Below are 13,781 nucleotides of genomic sequence, written 5' to 3' on the forward strand. Positions count from 1 at the left end.
TTCATGTTCAAATCACAAGAAGCACACGGTACAGGTTTCAAATCTTTTTCAATGTGAACTTTATTTTTTTAACCCTCGATAAAGATACAATATAATACTCATTGCCCTTAATATTATCTTATAATCTAATATGAACATTCTAGTAAATTGCAATTTATACAACATGTACTCTTCCTGGAGATTCATATTCACCAGTGGTAAGTTAGCTTCCTGGATCCATATCCCATGAGAAAAAAACAGACGGGAGACTATTTGTAGTGAAACAGCTCCTTCTGTCGTGTCGAAAAGAAAAAGACTGTGGGCTTTCTCAGGGGTTGCATCGTCTCATAGCATTACAGATAGAAATGGAAAGGAAAGAGCCGACAGAATTCCCCAATCGGACTGCGTGAGAGAATCATGTCTGGTCTGCAATGCATCTCTACCAGCTTGTTGTAATGTCCCACCCTCCTGTGTAAAACCCACAGGTATTCAACAATTCGGTTTATAACGAGTGACCCTGAACGCCCCCTGACAGCCCCACACACTGGTGGCCATTTTCCAACATGGCTGACATATGTAGAGACCGATGACATAATAACCTATAACATAACAAATGCCAGTAATGTAATAAAACTACATGTAATAAACCCTATGGTGGAACACAAAGCCAAAAATGCAATAAAATCTTGAAGTGATATTGTAATATATTTTTGCCAATAACGTAATATTACATTCTTGACTGGTTATTACATCTGTGACTATTTTTTGGCTGGATATTGTAATAACAATACATTCTTTTTAGCTGTCAAGTTAGAAGAGTAGCAATAGCGGTAATATTCAACTAGACTAAATGTTTATATTTTGATCAAATAACCTGATATTTAATGTAGTATTCTAAAATGGGCTGGGGTTGGATGGACAAGGTTGCATATTAAGCCCTTTTCTCTTTGCTAGGTAAATGTTTCTTTAACTGTGAACAGACCATCATCCAGTTGATCTTGTCAAAAATCATAATGGTTGACTTAAGTTATTAAAATGATTGCCTTTTTATTTCCTTATATTATGCTTTATTATGTTGAATGTCATGACATTATTGGCATGTGTTACGTTATAGGCAGTTACTACGTTACAGGCCTCTACTGCGTCCCCATGTTGAACAACTACCATCCTCCCTTTTACACAGACCATACAAACAGTTTGGTTAACTAGCTAACTCCAAGTTGTGTGATGATTTTTTTTCACTAAATTACATATTGAGGGTGAGTGACCCCGACTGGTAGACGTGGCTTTCTGAGAGAGAGAAAGATGGAGAGGGTGCATCTCAATAGTCTCGAGTCGCGACCTCTCCTCCGTCTGCGCAGATATGAGAAACCCCCAAGTGTAGTGTCTCTGCGCCGACGAGGGAAAACAGGTCAGGGGTCGCGTTTCAGACTATGGAGACACATCGTCACAGAGTGTAATACATGGTTCGGCGTGGGAAACATTCCATCATCAGTGCAAGCGAGAGAAACATGCCGAGTCACTGAGGAACATGCTGAGTCCGCGTTGGCTCCCAGAGCCAAAGAGCAGTAACTGTGCGGAGTCAAATTCGTGTTTTCCTCCTGGCCCGACAATTGCATTGTTGGTACAGAAGTGGATAGCGTATCATTTAGCAGCATTTATGAGTATAATGTTTGTTGATGGGGAAATCGAAACCCTCGTCAGGTTGTTTGACTTTTAAAAAACACACACACACAAGGTAGTTACTGCTGTTTGCCTCTGTAGGGCAGCGCGGTGGATCTATGTGATCAGTGTGGATGAGCAGTTCGACTGTACAGTGCTATGACAGGCTGCAGAGGAGCGTTAAGGCTCATTCTCAACCTGTAATCTCCTGACACTATCTGTAAATACCGGGGGATAGTTAGACATCGTTTTACAGCATGTCACCACACAAGACCATCTCTCTGTTTGGGAATGAGCCTTAACCGTCGAGCAGAACCTGCCAGGAACAGCAGATTAAGATGTACTCTATATACATACACATTTACATCAGCGGGCCGAGTGTCCTAGAGCGACTTTATATCAGGCAAATGTAGCATCGGATGTGAGAAATGTGTGTTGTCCCGATTCATGGATCAAGACATAAACTCTCACAGATTGCATATTTAAAAAAAAAAATAAAATAAAAAAAATAAAGTAAAGCCACGCTACCCGTCCGTCAGCGTTCCGGAGAAAAACACGTTTGCATTCATTTACCGTGAGTGAAGGTGCCCACATCAAACTGCGTGATACGAGTGTGTGTGTGTGTTTAGACAGTAGGTCTGTCGGCATACATCTGTACATTATGTCAACAATTCAGAGGTGAACACACAAATGCATACATACAGTCCACAATGTACAATCCAATAGGTGGCTATTTTTGTTCACTTTTTCAACATTTTTATTTGGTAGATTCTGTATTTGTGTACATCGAGTTCAAGTATATATACCATATATGTATACTCTATTCCGTTTTCCTCACATACAAAAAGATGAGCGTTGCATTTTTACTAAGACAAGGTTATGCCTTCAAGTTTTTGCTGTCTGAAGATGGGTGATGCTTTACATTTCACTGACGTTGAATGAAGTGATGGGAAGCGTAACGGTGTGTTTTAATAATAATAATAATAATAATCTCATTGCACCGGGCAATTTGGATTTGTTCCTTCGTTCTTTGGAACGTGTGAAGAAACAGGTGAACCTACGTAACTCTGCGTCTGAGGGCTAAGATGTCATGCGTCGCGTCACGAAGCTTAGTGTTCCCACCCACTGCGTGTTGCCGTGTTGGGTGACCCCCACCCACCCACCCACCCCACCTAACTCCATCAGTCCACGTACATAGGGGAGATGGGAGAGGCAGGGATCTGATCCAGGATGCGACACACGTAGCTGGCAACGTCCACGAACCGCTCTTCATACATCAGGATGAATGAGTGTTTCTGAAGGAGACATGGGTGGTAAATATATTGTATGTGTAGCAACATTTTAAACACAATTCCTTTATTAAAATAATCTTATTAGGGCAACATCTGAGTTTGAATCTAATAATGGACATTATTCCAATGGCGGCCATTTTTAACAGTGGGAAACTACCCTAAAGAGCAAGAATAGCCCAGCTACTGTATGTCCTACTGTTGTGTACCAAGATGCACAACAATGTGTTAGAAACAAATGGATTTCAAAAATCCTGAGGCATTTAGGTTCACATTTTAAGGTAATATCTTTGGCCCATGATAGCTAGCTACAGCTACTGGCCTAGGTAGCTAGCTAGAAATATATCACTGGTAAAAATGATACACTTATTTCATTGGGGAAATATCACATACATACTTTTAAATGTATTGAAAATAAAAAATGTCTGTCAATAGTTAAGCTACACAAAGAACTATTCTCCTAAACAATTTCAATACTGTCTGGAAAGAAATATATTATTTAGATTTTTTTTAAACCCATGTACTGAATGTCTAATTGTTTGTATTATGTTGTTTGCTAATAAAAAAAAGGCAGCTAGCTATAGTTGCTAACTAGCTAGTAAGCTAGCTAACATCTCTGCTAAATTCAAGCAGGCATAGTTGTTCCTGAGACTGCTGGCTAATTTGATAACTGTTAGGTCCTCTGGGTAGAATTTCCCACCCAGAGTGTGAAGTAAGTTCAAACTGGCCCCCGTGGAAAAAAGGTCAGTAGTACTGCATGTATTCAACAGAAATAGAAATTCGAGGTTGCTAAAAAGTAGAACCGACTTAGAACCGACGGTAGTAAGTAATAAGCCTATTGTAACAAATTACTATTTCAATTACAGTACTGATACTACAGTTACCAGTCTGCTACTTTTATTACCCACTCTATCAGGTTGAAGATTAATTATCCAAATACTTTATCCCACCCCCATCCCACAATTACATATTGCTCAAGTAATGAGTAACATATCACTGTTTTTGAGTAATGAACCCAAATTGGCCACAAGAGGCCGTGCCTTTTAGTGATTTTGGAAGAGCTAAGGGGTTTTGTTAGGCACCACATCCAGTAAATTTCTACAAACCGGCAGTAACTGACCATTGTAATAAAAAAAGAATGGAGAGGTGCAATAATGATTTTTATAGCAACAGTAGTACTGGTAGCAGTTGCACTGGTAGCACTAGTAGCAGTTATTCTTCCACCAAGCAAAATAGTAGTGGTATGAATGGTGATTTTGGGTTAGCGCAATATTTAAATTAATTGTTATGCGGTCTGTCTAAAAGGTGTGTTTATCTGATATTTCCAAAGTAAGTTAGCCAATCCAAACTGAGAGCTGGACATTCAGCTTTTAATATAACTAGTACAAGAACTTACCAGGAGCTCCTTGTACTTTGGCCTTTTTGATTCATCCTTTGTAAGGCTGGATAGAAAAAGAAAGAAACAATTAGCTAAACAACAACAAAAGACAATCCACCAGCAGAGGGGAGCAAAATCAATCATTCAATGGCAGACTTACTCTCCACTTTCAGTTAGTAGTTATTGAGCAATGGCATGTTCCTTGGAAACACTACATAATAAAATGATGTACCTCTACTGATTGTATGTATGACTGTATAATACAACAGTGAGTGATGCTTACCAAAGGTTAACAAAGTTGATGAATTTGGGGGAGAACTGCCTCTCCTCTGAGTTGCTGAGCTGAGGAGGTTCTCCTTTCACCACTTGTGTCAGCTGATCAAAAACACTATTCCACTTCGGGTAGGGAAACCTTCCTGTGGCCAGCTCATACTGAAACCAAGCGCAAATCAAGGACTAAACTCATTTCCCATTTGTAAATCCACTCAAAATTCCTCAGACATAACAAATTCAAGGTTTCATGTTGAAGGCGACAACATGATTTGTCTTACCAGGGTGATTCCCAAGCTCCATACGTCAGATCGGACATCGTAGCCTTGTCTGGAAGCACTGGGGTCTATCCTCTCCGGCTGAAACCACACAGAAGAACGGACCCTGTGAGACTGAGGTACTTTACCGACCCCCAGAGGGCAGATTCTCTTTTCTCTTGCCTCTGTCCTCAGGGAGGTCAGAGGTCAGAGTCAGCTACAGAACAGCACCCTTGAATCTGGTAGGGATTCAACTTGCTTGCTCCCAGGTGAAAGAGATGTCCCAAGTGGAGAGAACTTTTGAGGACATTAACACTTTCAAAAATATGAAATCCACTGTTGCAGACAATAGATATTCTCTAATAGAAGCCAATCTTGATACTTTCAGAGTTCCTACCATGGCCCTGATGAAATATCCAATGTCTTTTCCGTGACTTTCCATAACTAACTTGGTGTACTTCCAACACCTAAAAACTTTCGTCCTTCCTGGTTTATTAATGTTGTTTTTCAGCTCAGAAAAGTTGCAAAGGGGTAAACAGTCTGGCTTCCACTATAGCTGAGTTTGTTGTGGAACAGCTGAACAGCACCAGCTAATGCAATGAATGTGTGAGGCAAGTTGTAAAAAGTGATATTCCTGACTTCCCCTGGGAATTTTATCCCATTCCCTGACTTCCCCTGTCTGGAATTTACCTCTGAAAAATCACATGATATTCCAGATATTCCATGACCAGTGGGAGTGGGCGGCATGTGTTCAGTGGCATTTTGCATATCCCACAGTGACATCAGCGTGTATCTGACAGGTTTCCCATATGTATGTTTCAGTTGTGACTGCCGGTTGCTTACCGCCATGTACGGCCTGCAGCCTGCATCTCTGGTCTTGGCTATGGAGTCCACCAGCTGGCCGCTGATGCCGAAGTCACACAGCTTGATGTTGCCCTTTCGGTCCATTAGAATGTTGGAAGGTTTGATGTCTAAAATCATACGAAAGGACAATTTCATATATAAAGTGAAGCATTGTTCTGAGTAGGGTTGGACCAATATGGGTTTTTGAAGGCCTATAACAGTTTTTAGATTTTTTTTTTAGATTTGGATTTTAAAATTACAAGTATTTTATTCTTGTCAGGGTGGAAGAGCCTCAGAGCACAGCATTTAGACCATCATGGGACACTAAAACTCTCCATTGACACCCAGACTAATTAAATCATTTTAGTGTTAGCAGCTCTTTAAGGCAGAGTGACCCGCCACACCAATTCAATGGTAGGGAAACTCTGGGATACATTACTGCTTTTAAATGAAGAATTCATTTACAAAAAACATTATTGAACAATTAAATGAATACATAAAATATGCATAGAAAACAGAATGTCATTGCAGGTTTTACAGATTATAATGCACTTCAACAAAATGATTAAAAAAAAATCCTTACCTCTGTGAATTATTTTCAAGTTTTCTTTTAAGTGGTTCAGTGCTTTAACGGTCTGTTGGAGACAAAACACATCAACTGATCACCTCTATTCATGCTTCGATGATATGCATGTTATGAAAGCATAGTGTTTAAGGAGAAGGTCAAGCATCTACTCACTGCTAATGTTATTTTGCCTAATATTTCCTCTGGAATGACGTCATCTAATGCACAATATACATATTTGTAGAATTTGTCGAATGAGGTAGACATAAGTTCCATACATATCCAACAGTCACCCTGAAAGAAAGAGTTAAATGTTAGTCCGGTTTATTGCATTTTAGGTGATTACAAGAGACATTATTATTAGCTATTATTCTGATTATTAATGGAATATTAGAGTCCAATGTGTGTGCCAGACCTCTCTGAAGAGAGCGCCGTAGAACTGAACGATGTAGGGACAGTCGCTACTCCTCATCACCACGTCTAGATCCATCAGCAGCTGCTTCTGCTCCTTCTCATCCACAGTGGAGCGGATCCTCTGAGAGACACACATCACAAAAAAACACATTTAGATTTTAGGCTTATTCACACCATCCAGGCCCTCTAGACCAGCTCTGGATCATTCAAGACCATCCTTATGTTTTGTAGGGATGGGACGATATATATAAATTCAATATATCGCAATACAAAAACGTGACAATACATATCGTGGGGCGGAAAAATTAATCGCAATAATGTTTTGGGCAATATAGGAAAGGGCAAATTTCATTTATTACAGAGGAACGCAAGTGAGTTTTGGTTTTCTATATTTTTCTATGGTCAATTTGAATGTCCTTGAGTTCTAATTCAAATTGGAGGACATTAACTACTTTCACTTTTCAACGGCCAGAAGAAAAGATGGAAACAGTGAGAGTGAGAGCCTCTTAGATGATTTTCTAGGGAAACATTAGAGACATTTTCTGGATTAGAGCTGTTAGAGCTACGATAAACTCAAGTTCACTTAGGTGTAAGCTCAAACAAGCATCCTTTGATACTACAAAATCAGCCTCCCTTTCATTGCGGAGAATTCCAGATTTGAGAGAGAGCCGATCGTAAACACGGACTGAGCTGTTTTAGGCCTCAAGAATAACACAAAGCAAACATTACACCGTGTGACCACCGAGCACCTCTTTTTAAGCCTGCAGCGCTCAGCAGAAACTTGGACAAGCCACTAGTTATAGCTCCTGCTGTTCCTATGAGAACACTGAAAACCTGTTTGAGGCATTGCACCCTTTTTTTTTTTATAAATAAATTAGACATATTTTTAACTTTCAATGCCGGTGTGCTGAGTACAAGAAACATGCTCAGCTCTCTCTCTCAATGCTGGAACATGCAATGAGTGTCCTTTTCATTAAAAACAATGAGCAAACAATAAAATTTGTGATCAAATCTACCACCTATGGGCTCGTTCATAACATTCCTACTTTTTTTGCGGAAAAAGCTCTGCTTCAACCAAATTTTGTGCCGATAACATGCACTTCGTTTGTGTTTGTCATTTCAACGTCAAACACTATTTGGTTGGTGATGATGTGCGGTGTTTTGTTTCAATGGTAAAACAGATATAGGTTACATGAACGAACAATAGATACATGCGTGCATGTTGCGTGTGGCGCTGGTTTGGGTTTCTGTGGGTTTTGTTTGACTGGCAAAGAGAAGACTGCCTGCACTGGCTTTGGTGATGAACGCAGAGGAGCCAATCAGCTGCCTACATCGTGTGAAACTCCACCTCTTCTTCATTGTGATTGGTCGGCTTGCAAAAAAATGCGGTTCACGTTATGTACAATCTTCCAAAAAGTTGATTTTTTGTCAAATTTAGAAAGCTGGATACAGCGTCTTTTCCCAAAGTGGCCGTCTTCCACCTGCCTTGCGGCTGCTCCCCATTAACTTGATCGCAAAGTTGCGGTGGCAGTTTGAAAAAAAGCAGAATAGCGTGAATACGGCCTTAAAGTCCAGAAATACCCAAGAGATTCTGTATTTTGGACTAAGGAACCACAACTGAACGTATCTTGAACGTGGCCTTAGAGGAAGAAATAACCACTTGATTCTGTATTCTGGACTAAGGAATCTCATATTTTGGATGAAGGGAACTCAAGCGAGGCGTGTCTACGAACTGTCAGACTCTGTCTAGCGGGTCACCTTGACAGCCATGATCTGGCCCGTGGGCTTGTGGACCATCTTGTTGACGGAGCCGTAGGCCCCGCGCCCGATCTCCCCCAGGTCTCGCAGATCCTCTGCCGTAAAGTCGCAATGCTGCTCCGGAGAGATCTTCAGCTTCCCCGACGACTCGATGCTGTGCGTCCGCAAACGCTCTCTGGAGGACGGGGAGGGAGGATAGGATCGGACGGGACAGGACGGGACAGGATAGCATATAGGATAGGATGGGATAGGATAGGATAGAATACGATAGGATAGGAGAAAGAGGCCACAGGAAAGAGAGGGAGGGAGGAGAGCGAGAGAGGACAGTTTGGGGCCGAGAGAGGAACATGCATTATACATTAATGTGGATATGGTGAATAATTCATCCGTAATCCCCGAGCTTCTCTGATTCAGAAACATTTAAACAATGCCCTCACTCCTTTCTTTACTATTCAGTTCCTTCAAGGAACCAAACAATGCGGAGAGTACAAATGCTCAGTCATCGCAGGCAGCAATAATTGCATTACTCTAGGATACACTGGCCCAAAAACTGCCAATAGAGTAGTAGTGAGATCCCATCCTCGACCATCTCTACTTACATGTGTGGGTTCTGGAAGGGGGGAGCCGGCGGATTGATGGGAAGCCTAGAGGCCGGTTTCACGGGAGGGTTCGCGAAATTCAGCTTCAGAGCTTTGCGTTTACCTGGCAGGACAAAGACATCAACATATCCAAATTCCCACAACATGCACACCGTACTGTGGCTGTTAACCAACTAGTGCAAAGAGATGATACTGTGTGAGGGTATGCAGCAGACATAGTGTGATAAAATGCCTCGCCTTACCTCAGTAACTCCTATCCCTACATACTTGAAATAATGTGTGCATATGCAGTAAGCTATTTATGCCACAAAACTTCCATATGACCTGACAGCCACAGTATTATTGTGCTGTTGTACAATGGTATAATAGGTCAATGAAGACTGGTCTGGAGACTTGCTTTCTGGCATCACCATTCCACCTATTCATGCTAGGAGACATCCGGTCTATGAGCAGCAGTTTGGTTGACCCAAGGGACATTTGGGTTTTCTCAAGCAATTTCTCAAGATCAAAGGAAGCACAAAATGCATTTGGAACACAAACAAAGTGCCCAGAAGTGCAGGGGTTCCCAATGCTCAGACAAGTCTGTGGCACCAATTCATTTGCCATACTAGTTTCTTGCAAACTAATATCGTATTTGAGCAGGTTACTTGAATTGTTGGCTGTTGCAGTAAGGTAAACCTACACAGAATGCATCGGCAGGAGGCTGATATTGGGAATCCCTGTACGAGACAATTCCATTGATAAGGTTCGGAAATGTGCAGCTCAAACTTGAACAGTTCCCTCAGGATATCAAAGGGACCCAACACTTAGCTAACACTTCATTCACATGTCAGATAACTGATTCAAATGGAACTATAATCAAATCTTGTGATAGCATAAGTTCATTGCCAGTGAATTCCTCCATGGTGTCACTTGTTGGATCGTATAATGATATATGTCCAAATAATAATTAATGATTAGGCTTAGCTATTATGAAAAGTGTTGAGTGAAAGTGTTGAGTCTTCTTTGCCATGCCCTAGTTGACCAAATCTTGAGTGCAAACCAATCCCTTAACCTTTAAACCCCGGTGCAAATGAATCTTCCTCGCCCATATCTGAGTTTACACTAGTTAATAGCAGTGAACAGTGGACAGACTCCCAACTACCAGAGCACCACACAGGCTGTTTCAGTAGTATACAGTGGCTTCCTTTCCCCTGTTTCATCCCGTTCAAATCAACATGATGAACACATCAAGAATCTGGACCTCCACAACGACGGAGAACGATCGCCAGGCAGCGATTTGCCTCACCCTCACCCAATCATTTGATATCAGTGTGGCTGGATACAGGATAATAAGGAAAGGAAGCGACGTTAGATTACTGAGATGTACCCACAAAGAGTAGAGGTCGGTGTGCTATGTGTGCGAGTTCTATTGCTTACTTTGGGGCACTCCAGACAGGCTTATCTGAAACCCTGAAGTAAAGAAAAAACATTTTACTACATGTCCTTTGGGCTTGTTTGTGTATCGGTGGGTGTTTTAAACAAATGCCGTCCCAGCTAGTGCCGCTGCTGAAAGGGGAATGCATAGCTGGTTACAGTGAGACTGCTTTGATGGTGAATAAAGCACTAAGCACCGTATTTCGCTGGGTGTGTGTGAGTGCACCACCATACAACCATGTGTGTAACTTGGTTTGGGGTCATATTTTCCTAATACATCCTAAAATTAGGTATCCTAGTATGCACAAGTCAATGGTAATAGGGAATTAGACCCATCAGAAGGCCTTTGGGGCAATATTGAAATTTGCATCAGGCAGTGGTTCCCAAAGTGGGGTCCTGGGACCAGAAGGGCTCTTGAGGGGGATCCAAAGGGTCCCCAGCCAAATGAGGAATACTTTAATATGATTATTTGATTCCCTAAATGCTAGCCCAATGAGAGAATGTATAAGAATGGCTGTTTTGATCAGAGGTTTCACTGTCTCTACTGTTACTTACCCACCTACACACTAAATCATATCTAACAAACATATTCTCATATTGGGTTACAATCAAATGGGGGTGATGTGGATCTATTTAGGGGTCCTTGATGTAGAAACTTTGGGAACCCCTGCATTAGAGGATCAACTAGGGTAGAGTAACATGCAGATAAGTGGACATAAATGCATGATGTACCTAATTTCAGGAAAAATAAAATAAAATAAAAGATGAAGGTGAATGGGAAACATTTCAAGGATTGCTTTTTTGCCAAGATGTAAACAAACAACCTATTGTAGGATGAAAACAAATAACCTACAGCAGCAGACTAAAACCTAGAGCAATAAGTGTTGAATACCTGTTTCACTTTGACATCTCCAGCAGGTGTTGGTTTCTGCAAGGTTTAGATAAAACATTTGATGCTAGACATCTGCCACAGTTAGGAAATGCAACTCAGATCTGTTGACTATCATTGAAGACATTCCACACATTGTTTATGAGGCTACGGGTGCTACAAGCCCGTGTCAATCAACATAACCGTAAACGCGTCCGTTGTCGGACAGCTACCGCCTAGACATCCATTATCGGACACGTCCCTGTCTGGCGTGCTTCTTTCCTTTTTCCGGCAAAATTTGGACGAGACCCCCGACAAACACGCAGCCCACAGTATGTCAATAGGTTACCCACTGTATGTGCCAATTTGTGCAAGTATATATACATATTTAGGAGTACAAATTCAATCTGACCTATGCGTAGCGAAATCGGACAGGCGTATCCGCCTAGCTAGCGTTGGACGGTTTCTTGTGTTTTTTTCCACGCTTATAATAAGTCTTGCATTAGCAGACAATGCTGTAGCTCCGACCCCCATCTTACCAAGAAAGAAAAGTGGTTGAAAGCCGACCAAGAAGCCAAAACAATAATAGGCTATTTGCTTTAGCCACGACCATGCTTGGGTCCGATAATGGATCTAGGGTAGGACTCGGAGGCTTCATACGCTGCATTGCTAACCATCCATATCACAAAATATAGACAGGTTACATAAACGAACGATAGATTCGTGTTTTATAACGACTTTGACATTGTTAATCAGTGGGCTGTTTGGTTATACTGACCAAATTAACGTGCTTATTAAAAAGGCTGAAATCTCGCCAGAACTAGTAAAAATTGTGTCCGATAATGGATCTCCGTGCCGTTTTGATGCAATCAAAAGGCTTAAAGCCAATGCATCCAAAGCAGTAAAACATATAGACTGACACGGTGAGGTTAGCCGCTGTAATTATTGAATTATAACGTTTCTTTTCCACAGCAATGCATGCAAACAGTAGCCTGGCCGAGTAGAGAGGGAAACACTTTTCAGTGTAGGCCTTGGTGGTGCTTGTAGCAGCCTGGTGCTAATATCGATGGATGGAAATTCATTGAGAGCATCGTTATAATGTCACAGTTATGGGGGGTTGGCTCTTGTTTCTAATGAGAATCATTAGAGTAGCAGGAAAGAAAACAGTAGCACACTGTGGCACGACAGGCCTGGCGATTCATCAGCTAAAAAGAGGCTACTGCATCACTGCTAACTTGGTAGCCATGTACTTAGCTACAGGGAGCTACGTCAAGTTAGCCAGAGAAAGCTAGAACAATACCGGAAGTTACGCGTTTAGCCTTCAAAATAAAAGACGAAAATTTGACATGTTGCAACATTTTGAGTAAGTGCCAAAGAGTACAGTGCCAAATGGAAAATAATTGATTCATTTAACGGGGCATTTGCATAAAATCATAATTAAATTCTTACTGTTTCTAAAAGATTATTGTTGCTGCATTTGGCACTGCTCCTGGTCCATTTGGCATACCACTGTATTACTCAAAATGTTGCAACATGATCTGTGTGCAGCTTCTCAGTTTAATATTGTATTTCAAAATCAAAATAGAATTTCTATCCTAAAACATCAAATTTCTGAATTTTTTTTTTTTTTTTTTTTGAAGTTATTTGTGATTTTTACATCTCAGTAAATTATAATATCGGTCTCGCCTGGACACAAACCAGTATGCCAGCTTTCATTTCTTTCAATTAAAAACACAGAAAAAAAAGTCTAAAATCTCAATTGTGCATTTATGAGGCTAATGCACTCAGATTTTCGAATATTACATTAAACTTTACATTTTTCTATTTCCGCTTCTTAATTCATTAAACTGTTAAGCATTACACAGATCGCAATAAGGGTTTTATTTTGAAAGTTCTGACCGGAAGACGTGTTTCGTTATTCTGGCTAGCTTGACTGTGGTGTTTCAGTTTCTGGGGAGCTACAAGCTACCTTTCCCCAGTAACTCAAGTGTCTCAAGTTGAAGTAGAAAATGTGAAGTGAAAGCCGTCGTCGCCTACCTTGCATGCTGCTGCTGACCGTGGTCAGGCTCTGTATCTGCTGGTGATGCTGGTGCGACGCGGATCCTGCGATGTTGCTGCTGTTGTTGCTGGAGGTTGTGGAGTTGCTGTCAGGACTGGGAGTCGCCATTGTTGTGTTGGATTCCAGCAGTAGCGCTCAGGCTGCAATGCAGAGTAAAACTTCGCCCGCTCTGCCTCCAGACGGGACACTGCGCCACTTGAACGCAGCAGCTGCACCACGGCCACGTCTGTGCTGATGCTGCGTTCAAGCACTGTCGGAAATAGCGCAATTGACAGCGGCTTGAACGCCCATGCGACTGGCACATTGTCATTTTCACCCAGACGCCTTGTGCACATATATATTCTGTAGGCTTGTTAATGTGAATACACCACACATTTTACCCATCATTTATATTTGCCGTAAATTCATATATCTGTGTTCTTTG

General features: G+C 41.4%; 1 protein-coding gene across 3 annotated transcripts; it reads right to left on the reverse strand.

The window, feature by feature from the left end:
- Nucleotides 1–8: 8 nt before the first annotated feature.
- Nucleotides 9–13,527, reverse strand: map2k4b (mitogen-activated protein kinase kinase 4b). Of its 3 annotated transcripts, XM_071895865.2 has the most exons (13): nucleotides 13,336–13,527; nucleotides 11,323–11,358; nucleotides 10,434–10,466; nucleotides 9,015–9,117; nucleotides 8,416–8,590; nucleotides 6,659–6,778; nucleotides 6,418–6,537; nucleotides 6,262–6,313; nucleotides 5,679–5,806; nucleotides 4,860–4,937; nucleotides 4,592–4,740; nucleotides 4,327–4,372; nucleotides 9–2,936 (listed from the first exon to the last, which is right to left on the reverse strand). In XM_071895865.2, the coding sequence occupies exons 1-13, from the start codon at nucleotides 13,463–13,465 to the stop codon at nucleotides 2,823–2,825; spliced, it is 1,284 nt and encodes a 427-aa protein (XP_071751966.1). In that variant the 5' UTR covers nucleotides 13,466–13,527; the 3' UTR covers nucleotides 9–2,822. The 3 variants fall into 3 exon arrangements, with proteins under 3 accessions (XP_071751966.1, XP_071751968.1, XP_071751967.1); XM_071895867.2 differs by lacking the exon at nucleotides 11,323–11,358; XM_071895866.2 differs by lacking the exon at nucleotides 10,434–10,466.
- Nucleotides 13,528–13,781: the final 254 nt, after the last annotated feature.

This window comes from Centroberyx gerrardi, chromosome 20, assembly GCF_048128805.1.
Source record: "Centroberyx gerrardi isolate f3 chromosome 20, fCenGer3.hap1.cur.20231027, whole genome shotgun sequence".
NCBI classification, from domain to species: Eukaryota; Metazoa; Chordata; class Actinopteri; order Beryciformes; family Berycidae; genus Centroberyx; species Centroberyx gerrardi.

Excerpts from the sequence above, each read along its gene's own strand:
- map2k4b (XM_071895865.2), bottom strand. The coding sequence starts at position 13,465 with ATGGCGACTCCCAGTCCTGACAGCAACTCCACAACCTCCAGCAACAAC. Across the intron at positions 6,314-6,417 it reads TAGGCAAAATAACATTAGCA|ACCGTTAAAGCACTGAACCA; the intron begins GTGAGTAGATGC and ends TGTCTCCAACAG. Across the intron at positions 4,741-4,859 it reads GGAGCTTGGGAATCACCCTG|TATGAGCTGGCCACAGGAAG; the intron begins GTAAGACAAATC and ends GCTTGGTTTCAG.